We start from the raw sequence: 12,005 nt of genomic DNA, 5'->3' as shown, positions 1-12,005 counted from the left end.
AAGTATGCATTAAGTGGTTGAAGTATGCACTCGCTACAGGATAATGCTATTGCGTTCAACTCTTGAAGGCGAAGCTTAAGGGTCCTAAAATTTTTTTTTCAGTGTACGCTCAAATAAGAGTGGATAACAGGTTCTCCCAGAAGCTGATTCCTTTTCGCAAAAACTTGTATCCACCCGTGTGTGCCATGAAAGGTTAAGACGTGCGTGTATGTGGCACTACTATTCGTTTGAAACTAAAATGAAAAAAAAAAAAAAAAAAACTGACCAGCAAAAACGTTACATTTTACCACGGGGTGTGTTATCATTGTGTGTTATCATTGGTTATGTGCTAAAGTGGTTTTGCAAGTGTTCATTCAGTGACGGAAAACTACATTGCTGCAACAGGTTGAAATTAGATGCCAGTGGGCCTTAAAAGCAACAATATGAATGCGAATATTCTTAGCGTACCGTGTTATTTACGAGCACATGTCCGAAGGATTTTTCACAAAATACCCCTACTTCTTATGGTGGTATTGGGGATGTTTTTTGGGAGATTTGCGGCTGTGCCTGCACAATCGGGAGGTTTGTCAAGAGTGTCCCGTGCAAATCAGAAAGCTGGCAGGTGAGCGCGTCCCCAACAATGAAGCACATTGATGTTTCAAGGCCTAACTACTTCGCCAAGCAAATCCACTTTTTCTTTCTGTCCTTGTTCACCTTTTGTGAGATGTCTGATTTTAAGGTCATGGCTTGCATCGACAGGCGTGTGTGAACGCAGTAGTACAATGACGTTGCATCGAGCACAGCAGCCCTCATTGACAAATTGAAAAAAAGAAAAAGGAAAAAAAAAACGATGCAAGCGCAATCTGTAATCTAAACGCAAGGGCACATGTAGGCACATTTACTCCTCCAAGATTCGCACTCGTGATCTTGGAGACTACAGCGTGCTGCACAAGCCCGCACTTCCGTTTTCCACACCCTCACACTGTGATTGCCGCATAGATTTTTCGACCACGCGGGCAGCACCCGTTCGTACCTGCATGCTAGCATATGTTCAAATCAAACTTCGCAGGGTAAAAATCAGTTAGCAACAACCCTACTTCATTACATTGCAGGCTAATAAGCCTTAACCGGGACCACAGGAAAATTCGTACCACACCGTAATTGGTACAAGCTGTGATTGTAACACTGATGTTTTACTATGCATACATACTGTAATCTTGAAATAGAAGCTAGCCAGCTTACCGGCACGTCCCTATTCTGTTCAATGAAACTTGTGAACTTCAAGATGCCCGTTTCTAGATCTGCAGTGGAGTAGACGAGTTGCAAAAAAGAATCCATTTGCAGTGCCATCAGTACATTTGTGCAGGAAACAGCCAATGGTTACCATTGTGCATGAGCATTATCTTGGGTTTGGTTGGCATGAATGCCACATGGATTACACAAAATGTTCACACTGAAATGAAACCTCTATATCACCTTTATACTTCTTTTAACTCGCATAAGCACTGCGTCCTTGTGTGTTTTTAAAGTTTTTTTCATGCTTAGTGGCAGCTCAGGCTATCGCTACTTGAATAATTCGGGGCTTTTTACACTGGTGGTGGTATTTATGCAGCTTGTCTATGCATGAGGAGGGCTTCAATAAATGGAATATAGATGCACTATTGGAACATTTCTTAAAAATTCAAAGTGAAGCTTTGATAACTCATAGATTTTGGGGTTTTATGCAAGTAACCAGGCATCCATGAGGGTAAGGAAATGAGGCCTTTGAAGTTGCACCGGCTTGTCAGTGACCAGCCATTTTTCATATAGCAATCTGATCTTTGGTGAGGTGACTTGTCATTTCACATTGTTAAATTTCATTGTTGCGCGGGCACGCACGCATGACCGTTGTTGTTGCTTGTGGCAACTAAAGTGCTGTGCTGCTAAGTACGTGGATGAAAGTCCAATTCCCAGCATGGAGGAAGGAAACAGTTGGGAGGATTCATTGCACAATGTGATGAAAAGAAGTGAAGAAAATTACTTTTAGTACACACACACACACACACACACACACACACACACACACACACACACACGCGCGCACACACACACACACACACACGCACGCACGCACGCGCACTAAGCTTCGCTAGCCCCCCTTTGTCCTGACAGAGCGAGCGCACCTGGATTTCTTTCTCTCTCTCTCTTTTTTTTTCAAAAGAAGTTACATTCAGTGGCACTTTCTTGTGTTTACTGTTGCTTGAAGCATTGTTACTGAAAAATTTCCATTATAGTCTGTATTGCTCTACTTAGGATTTCTTCTGTAGAAAACTGCAAAAAAAAGGTAAAAAAGCCCTTATTTCTCTTTACACAGGGAGAGTGCCATCATCGAGGTGACAAATGGTCTCAAGGAATACTTTAATGTGATGCTAGGAAGCCAACTTTTGCACAAGTTTGAACGTCTTCAGTATGCTGATGTAAGTTTGGTCACCAATAATGGAATTTGTAGATGACTTGTCCTAAAATAGTGCTTTTCGGCTATCTTACCCTGTTTATTAGTTTATTATAATTATAATTATAAGTTATTATAATTATAAGTTTATTAGGTGGAATATGTTTGGCCACGGTGTAAGATATATGTAGTACTTTAAGTGGGGACCCTTGCGGGATGCAATTGACCATATAAAGTGACAATGTCTTGTGTGCACCAGTCAGCTGGCGGTGGGATGGTGCAACTTCAAAACAAAATGCATTATCATAGCAACTGCCAATTTGTAGAAAATCTGAATTTCTTTGTCAGTGAAATGCACAATCATTGATATTACGGCATAGAACAAATTGTTATCATTGAGGCACCCAAGCAAGAAAGCTGCTGTAAAAGGCAGGGTTGAGTTTGACTGTAGCAGTTCAACACATTTCCACACTATCAGAAGTGCCTGAATGGCGTGCACTAGATATAGACATCTTCATTACCAGGATGTATTTGTTTTGCGGACTTCAAATATTTATAGAGCTGTCAAGCTGCTAGCAAGACTTCTGAAATGACGCCTCTGTTCAGTTTTTCTCATCAAAAACACTTTGAAACAGCACACTGTGGTAGAATGCTTTACTATGCTGGATTTCTGGGTTCAATTACAGCTGAAACCCTAATTTTTATTACTGACATCTTTATTCTTGTGCTGTGTTTGAGTTTGGTGAGGGACGACTCTGGATGCTAGAATGCGTGTTTAAGAACCAACATGAGCAGTATCACAGTCGAATCTCTCAATAATGAATTCTGCTGCAAAGAAATTTCCGCCATAATGAATGATTTTCGATTCCCCATTAGCCACCCATAGAAAGCAAAGTTAAAAATGGCTCTTCTAACGAATACCTTTCCTGGATATTTCTGCTTTAACGAAGTTTTCCGAGTACAACCCCATAATAAATAGAAGCTTGCCTCGATTGCCGCGAAATTCCACTCGACCATTTCTCGACGTCTGACACCCAGAGCGCAAGGCAGTATCACAACAACTGTGTTTTCAACAGATACACACTTTCTGCCACCACACGCACATCCTGCTAAATATATCGTCATTGAGATGCTTTGCGACAGCTCGCCCACCCACCATGATGCTGCCAATAGATCTGATGCAGGTACGTATGGGCTGCGGCATAATCGCGATTTCTAAGAAACACCGCCATATATTTTGACGTCGTACTCAAAACTAAACTACTGCTTGTCGTCACCAGCCCTGCGATCGTGAATAACAACTACACCGCATGAAGGCGCACACCCGAGCAGCGCGCACTTCGTCCCAGCGTGACTGCATTCTGCTGCAATTGCTGTAAACACAAATGCTGTGGTGTCGAACACAATCATGGCCGTCCACGAAAGTACGCGGGCAGTGAACACGCACCGACTCAACCCAGTATTTCTTTCTGTAACGATGCGAACAAAGATAGCAATGACGCAGTTCTTAAGTCACGTGCACAGCCAGCACAGCGCGCACAGATTGAAAACGAAGCTAGTATTGCTTGCAGGAACCGCTGTGCAGGAAACCGTGCATGGTTGGTTGCTATCGTCTTGTTGATCGATAGCGAATATCCTCTGAAGGTGCGCAGTTAAAACAGCCGTAGATTAAAGGCAATAAAGTCATAAGACAACACAAAGCATTATGGCTTTCCTGTTGTTCACTTATGGCCATGGTAGTGCGGAGCTTCATCACAGTTAATTGCAGTTATCAGTTGGTCTCTAGCTAAGCTTTGGCACGCTCATTCGCAGCGATGTGCACTCAGCACGCCTCGTCTGAATATCATATTTTCTTCTGTTCAACTTACCTCTGCATATAACTGGCATCCCCAGCCGCAAACCACGGGAGGAAGAAAAAACTACTCGCGTATTGACGCTAGGCTGCCTTCATTACATTGCCGTGAGCCGTGCTGTGAAGCCCACTTGCGTGCCAAAATTCTTGTGAAATTCGCACCCCAACTTCAGCTCAAAATTTTTTATATATTTTGTGATCACGTTATACGCGAGAAAATACGTTCACTTAGTGCTCGGCCAGGCACGCCTGAGTTGGCGAGAGTTCAATGCATGCGCTTGAAGAAACCAAAGGACGAGTTATCGTCAGATCTTACCAAATTTTGTGGTTTGTATATGAATTTCGCTACAACGAAATTCCGCGACTATGAATTTTTTCACACGTCCTATCAATTTCGTTGTAGGGGGATTTGACTTTAGTTAAAGGGGCCCTGACACCGAATTTTCGCTCATAATCTGTGTCATATAGGTCAATACTTGGGTGTTCACAAACAAGCTGGCAAAATTTCAGTGCAGTAGGTCAAGAACTTAATTTATAATGAGCATTTTTATAAACATGCAAGTGGCCCAAGAGTATGACAATAGTGGTGTTTTTGCCAGCCATGACGTAACAAGCCACTTCTTTTTTAAACGTCTGTATTTGGCCAATGATATTGCTTCATGGTCAGCTGTGCATGCAGTGGCAATATTGGAGCTGTCTTCATTTTGGCATTAAAAATTGATTTGTTTGCAGCTGCTGAAACTTGGGTAGAACACGATAGCTCCCCTCCGTGTGTCACTTGACATCACCCACGCTATGGCAAAATGGCGGTCGCCGATGGTGGGCTGGGTTTATAGCCAGTGGCTTCAATGGCTCATTTTGCAATGAAGTATATTTCTACAGGCCATTTTTTATACACGTATAGGCACAATATATTTTCTACTTCTGTATTTCACTGAAGAACACATTTTGGTGGGCAACCACGCTGTGACCCCATTGAGTCTGAAGGATTTCCATCCTTGTAGAAATGGCCTACACCGGTGCACATATTAAAAAAAAAAAACTGAATGCTTATATCAGACGTCTTTTAGTACGTGTGAGTATGCATTTGTATGTGCATACCTTAAACACTACCAAGCGAAAAAAGATTAATTACATTAACATATACAGGAAGGCAGGGATCACAAATGCCATTTAGCATGTGCTCTTGCACACAAAATATTACCGTTATTCCACAACTTTCATATTTCACTGTGTATGTTACATGTGAAAAAAAAGTGCCCCAATTTTTTTTCTGTGCAAATTGTGTGACTTTTGTTCACACATATTCATATTTGTAATGGTTTTTGCATCATACAACAAGCAGTTTAAATTGCTGTACCTGCAGGAAGATAATTCCATTTGGCTGTTAAACTTCCCAAAGCTGCACTAAAGCTCTGTATGTAGCGATGAGATTCACAAATGCATTTAGTTTGCATTCTGCCCCCTCGGGAAGTACCTGTTCACACTGGTTGGGAATTGAACCTGCAACCATTTAGTACTCTGCAGCAATATACCACTGCCGCTAAAGCAGCTCAATGAGTAATGATGACTCTTATATTGCTAATTGCTTTTAATAAGAGTTTAACTATGTCACATTGGATGTCATAAAGTGGTGCTAGCTTGGGCTCCATAATCATGTGCCAAGTAGGTATTGTGCATTGTGATCTGAGTTAATGTTCTATTGTATATGCAGGCTTTAAATGAAAGGCCGGATACCCCTATCTCACAAATATATGGTGCCATTCACCTGCTAAGGCTATTCGGTGAGTTGCCCTTTTGCGAGGCATTACTCTGCAATGCCTGAGCAGTAGACTCAAGGTCACATAAAGTTTCGTACAATAACCTTGAGCTGAAACTGGCGCTGCACTTATTCAGCCACCATGGTATTGATAAGAAGTACAGGCTTACAGGCTTCAAATTGGATTGAATTAGCTAGCAAGCCCCGCCGCAATGGTCTAGTGGCTAAGGTACTCGGCTGCTGACCCGCAGGTAGCGGGATCGAATCCCGGCTGCGGCAGCTGCATTTCCGATGGAGGCGGAAATGTTTTAGGCCCGTGTGCTCAGATTTGGGTGCACGTTGAAGAACCCCAGGTGGTCGAAATTTCCGGAGCCCTTCACTACGGCGTCTCTCATAATTATATAGTGGTTTTGGGACGCTAAACCCCCATATCAATCAATTAGCTAACAAACTGTCTACAGTTTTTTTTTCTGCTGTTTGCTTTGTTTTTTGCATAGAGGGGTGCAGTGCAAGGCGCTCAATTAATGATGCTTTTGTGTTTGAAACAGGCTGAAGACCACTAGGTTTCACGGTTTGCTGTGACGTTGCAGCTTTACGGGTTGTACTCAACAGCTGTACTAAAGTCTTTTGCACTCACTGCTATGCATAGATGTAGCGTCTCATGCCAGTGCAGTAAATCGCACACAGTTCATGTTTTTTGATAAGTACACCTTGTTGAAGGTCATTCAAATCGGCTGCAAATTGACATGGACTCATCATCACGCTCCTCTGCCTCTGTTTATGTGTTTAAGGCAGATTACCGATGCAAATGCATCTCTCATCGCAGCAGATAATAAGTTAACATTTTCTCGCCCAATACAGTATTTTTATTTATATAGATAGATGATGCTTGCTTCGGAGGGAAAAACAAATGTGTTGATATTTAATAAAATAATTCATTATTTGTTGATGCCATATCCGGAGCGCAGTTACAGAGCAATGCATACCCTGATGGTTAAAATTGTTCAGGCTATACTTAAAAAACATGTTCATGTTAATGTTCTGCAATACGTTTTAGTTTAAGTAAGTATTAAGTGAAAATAATGTAATAACCTTTTGTTTTGAAACTCTTAACAAGCGTTGCAAATCTCAAGAACGAAATCCATCTGAAGCCTATACTTTTCAACATTCCCATGGTGGCTCAAGCGCCACTCAAAAAGCCTGCATGGACACTAGCATCAGATTCCCTTATGGGTATTATAGTGTGAAACTTTATGCAAAATTACTACTCATATAGCATATTGGTTGGAAATTATAGTAGAAGCTACAATCTTCAAATGCATATAGTAGTATTGCATGTTCGCAAAGACGCATCCCATCTCACTACGACACGTCACACTATGCACTGCTCTGCATGGGCACCATTATTTCACTTTGTAGGACAAACCATGGGCACTGCCTAACGTATACAGCCATGTTGCAATGCAGGCAAAAGCGTCTACAGGCATTGTGGCACCGTCTCTCAAAGGAAGCCTAAGACTAGCTCAAACAGGATTTCAGATAAAAGTGACTCCTCTGGAAGTGTGAACTTGTGCATTTTTTTTTTCTTTTGTGCAGTTAATGGCAGTGCCATTGAAAATTTTCTTGTCAACTGCAGACATATACATGTATATATATATATATATATAATATATATATATATATATATATATATATATGTGTGTGTGTGTGTGTGTATGTGTGTATGTGTGTGCATACACTGCAAACATATACGTGTGTACTCTACGTTTTGGCCGTGGCATGGCCAAAACGTAGAGTAAACAACTATCAAATTTTCGTAAGTGTGCTCCTTTAATTCTTAGCTATATTTGCACCGGACCCACAGAACTTGTATATATACTCACACAAACTTGCTTAAAAGTTTGGACATTCCTCGCAACTCTGACAAATTAAAAGTTCAGGTTCTACATTTATTGTACAAGTGGTTATTGCTGCAGGAATATTAGCTTATGGAGGAAGCTTATCTTATATTTCAGTCAGGCTTGGCAGCATGTTGGCTTGTACCCCGCTGGACGAGAAGAGTGTGCAGCTTCTGCTACATCACATTCACGATTTTCTCAAGTGAGTTTCATTCTGTTTTGTCATATTGATCACGGTGGTGATCCAGCCAGTTTACGATTTGGAGTAGGAGGAAATGTGTGTCGGAGCAGGTTTGGAGCAAACAAGGTGTAATTTACGATCATTCAGTGCAAAAAAAAATAATCTTCAGTGAATATTCTTATTAGTGTGCAAACTGAAAATGCTCCTGCAATATAAGCCCGGAGACAGCCGACATATAGAGAGCAGCCATTAAGGGGGCAGACTGGTCTTAGACATTTTTTGTTTATTTCTTCAGTGATCTTGATCAAACTGCACAGGATTATGCACTTTTTTCTGCTGATTTCAAACATTTAAATAGTTTTCCTGTCACTCATCTTGTTCCTGAGATAAGTTCACCCCCTATTGTTTAAGGCCGCCATAGATAAAAAAGTGCTTAATTATAAGCGATATTTAAGACCCTATTGTTTAAGGCCACCCTAGATAAAAAAAGTGCTTAATTATAAGTGATATTTAAGATATGCCAACATAGACTAATGACTGTAAATTGAAAGTATGCAAGTTTTTTTTTGGGGGGGGGGGGGCCTTGGTTATTTCAAAGCAAAATAAACTATCCATTTTCAAAAGCAGTTGGAATTGTGTTACAATATTGATGTGTAATTAATTAAAAAGGCGTGTGCTCTAAATTCTGCTCCCATACTCGCATTCTACGCACATACAAGTTTCCATTGCAATAATCATTATTGTTGTACCTGTCCTAGCTGCAGAGATATTGAGGCCTCAAAATTGAACAGTCGTAAAAGAGAAATGAAAAAAAACTGAAAATGCACAGCTTCTTCAAAAAGTAACAATCATGGGGCGCATGTTTTGCAATCCTCATAAGGGTGCTCATAAATTCATTACAGAGCTTCTAACATGGGTCCCGGCAAATTATAAGGAAGCGCTAAAGTCCGTTCCCTATTTTTTTTTGCAGGTTCTGCATGTTAACAGCACCGAGAATCTGGACAGTTAGAATGACATTACAAAAAAATTGCCACTTCCTGGTGTGTCAAAATTGGCAGAGAGAAAAATGCTTGCCAGTTTTAAAAAATGAATTTTTTTGTCACTTTTTGGTTCTAAAGACCAGTCTGCCCCCTCAATCAGGTTCTTTACACCAAAGTGTTACATTATGAGCACTGCACAAGTCGTGCGTGACGTGCAAAAGCGACAAGGACGGTTACATGTGTTAGTGACAAGGCAAGCATGCCACATACTGCTTCTGCAATATGACAGGTGTCAGGAGGTCATTCCGAGGAAAAGACCGTAATCAGAAAACCAGCAGTCTAACAAAGAATGAAAATGAAGTAAACGCGATAAAGTAAGAATATACTGTTCGAAATTGATTGCATAGACAGTGCATCAAATAATCACCACTACTTTTCATGAATGATGCTCCATCTTATTCAATAATTGTTAGAGGTGTGAGCACAGAGTGACATTTTCTTTTTAATTTAAAGAACTTCAGCCCTAGCACTTCCAGTTTTCTAGATTAACAAAAAGAAAGTACTCTAAAAAATTAAACTGGCACAATGTAAACAGCCTATACGAAGGGGGCAGGGTGAGAGATCCATCTAAACATGAAGGGGGGGGGGGGGGGTGTATTTCTGCGAGGCAGTCATGAAGGAGACATCCGTTTGTTGAAATGTTGGCTTTAGCAATGCCACGTGTTCACGAATTTTACACCTAAATATGTTGTCAAGGTTCGATGGGTGGGTGTGAGCCCATGCTACTCACATGGTTGGGGAATAACTATGGTGTCTGCGAACAGGCGAAATGACAACAAACTTGTTAGCTAGGAGGAGTGCTACCATTTTTTTCTTTTATTTGGGAGAGAGCGGGGAGAAGGAAATCAACGTCGGATTCGCGTACAAACGGCGGCCAAGCTGAGCCCGCTTGCAAGCGCAGTTGTCAAGTGTGAGGGAATCACTGGGAAACATTTACAAGCTGGGGAAACTTATTTGACCTTTTATTGTGACAGCAATATACAGAGAGTCTCAACAGGTTTTGCAGCAGCCGTCATGTAGCTTATAAAGTCCAAATTGACAAGATCCCCCAGCGTAAGCTGGGGCGACGAGTGTGGTTGCATAGGATATCAAACGAGCCAGCCCTTGCAGTGTAACTGCCTTTTTTTTTGTCGACTGACGACAATACACTTTATTGTTCAAACAGCGTTAAGGATGCATAAGAGCACTTGTTTTTTATAGGTGGCTAACTTCGCGGCTCAGTTACTTTTAATGTGCACTGGCTAACCGTGGCATTTCATCGGTTTTGCAATTAAGACGTGCAACAAGCGCTCTGACATAAGAAAGCGGCAGCTGTACCACATCGTGCCAGACGCACCCTACGTGGATATTTATGCTTAACTTTACATTAGGCATACCGAAAAACGTTGCTCAGCACGACATAGCAGCCTCAATTTTTTTTTTCTTTGTCAAAATCAAACAAGATGTTTCATGCCGAATTCTAATTTGCGTAAATAGGCTGTTGATAGCACACAGTGCCGATACCTGTTGCCCATTGGCGGTGGTGGATACGTTATGGTACCCCACATCAGTTGCGAACGAAAAAAAAAGTCACTTTTCTACGTGTTATCGCCAGTTTTATAACAAATACGAGAGGTTATCAACCGCATGCTAAACTTTCAACTACGGAGACGCCCACAGCAGCACAGATACTTCGGTTAGGAGCAAGCAAAGCGAATTGGCGGCATTGTGAAAAGCTCTAATGGTGTTTGTTGCGACGACCAAGAATAATTTTTGGCCTTAAACGATCTGATGCGGTGTAAACAGGTGAACTAGTGAAGTTTGGCACAGTTAGTACTCGTGTGTGCGCAGCAAGGCGCAGGAATATAGAATTGATGCAAATGGTGCTATTGGGTCACCACTGTATACATATAATGCCTTGAAATAGTGAAGCATACATCGCTACGTGAATGTGTTTAGTTAATTTCAACAGTTACTTTGCTTCGAGATCTATAGTGCAGGTGCAGGTTGAAAACGTGTGCACTTCTCTTTAAATCATTATGGTTCCTCACATTTAGCTTGGCATTGTCTCTTGCTTAGCATTGCCTCTCGCTATAAAAAACTGGTCTAAGGAGGTTATCAAATGTCTGTGTGTGTAATGGTTGCATGACACAGTTGTGTGTGAAAGTATTTTTGTGCGTTACTTTATATTGACAGAAAAAACCGTGAGTTACTTTATACTGTTCACTAAAGTAGTACTTCACCGTGGGAGCACTGCCTGCCTTCATTTTCAACATCTACTCTATGTATGCAAAAAAGAAACATATTGTTTGTTTATGTTCTAGGTACATGGCTAGGAACTCGCAGCTGTTCAGCCTGAATGACTACACAATAGCACCTCCCGACTACCAACGGAAAGCCATCTGAAAAATGTAAATCTGTGCTACAGAAATAAAATCTACAATCACTTTGTCAAAATAGTCTTCCCAGTACTTGCTGCATTCATTTACCCCTTTAAATGATGTATCCCATGAACAAAGACCCCAAGAAAATAATGATAACAATCGTGTAATGGCTGTATGTGACTGATTGCTACCATAGCCCCCATGTTAACCGCATTTAGGTTGTATGTTTTGTTCAGATATAGTGTTCATTTTCAAAGTTTATTTCTCATCCCTGAATAGTGTGTTGGACAAATTTTATTTACCGAAGGTGTGCATGCTCATAGTGAAATTGTGCAAGTTTCAAATATAAGATTTTCAAACTCCCTTCATCGGTCCATTTCCTCGCGTTGGTAAAAATTCTTTTACCATAAATAAAAATGGTCTATAGTTGAAATGTGGCATGCATTTTGAGGTGGAAGCACAGTAGACTTTATCAAAAAGACATGCCAGTTATCATAACAAG

At 41.1% G+C, this 12,005-nt stretch overlaps 1 protein-coding gene across 15 annotated transcripts in view; it reads left to right on the top strand.

The window, feature by feature from the left end:
- The window catches only part of LOC119187918 (mortality factor 4-like protein 1), a 65,418-nt gene extending 53,842 nt beyond the window's left edge, over positions 1-11,576 (top strand). For 12 of the 15 annotated variants that reach the window (XM_075876792.1, XM_075876791.1, XM_075876786.1 and 9 more), the window contains 4 exons: positions 2,333-2,435; positions 5,977-6,046; positions 8,037-8,121; positions 11,444-11,576. In XM_075876792.1, the coding sequence (XP_075732907.1) occupies positions 2,333-2,435; positions 5,977-6,046; positions 8,037-8,121; positions 11,444-11,525 (340 nt within the window). In that variant the 3' untranslated portion in view covers positions 11,526-11,576. The remainder of the gene's footprint in view (positions 1-2,332; positions 2,436-5,976; positions 6,047-8,036; positions 8,122-11,443) is intronic. The other 3 variants (XM_075876785.1, XM_075876784.1, XM_075876782.1) reach the window with 2 other exon arrangements.
- The last annotated feature ends 429 nt before the right edge of the window (positions 11,577-12,005 follow it).

This window comes from Rhipicephalus microplus, chromosome X (genome assembly GCF_043290135.1).
Source record: "Rhipicephalus microplus isolate Deutch F79 chromosome X, USDA_Rmic, whole genome shotgun sequence".
Classification (NCBI taxonomy): Eukaryota; Metazoa; Arthropoda; class Arachnida; order Ixodida; family Ixodidae; genus Rhipicephalus; species Rhipicephalus microplus.
This window is presented reverse-complemented; position numbering and strand designations above follow the sequence as displayed.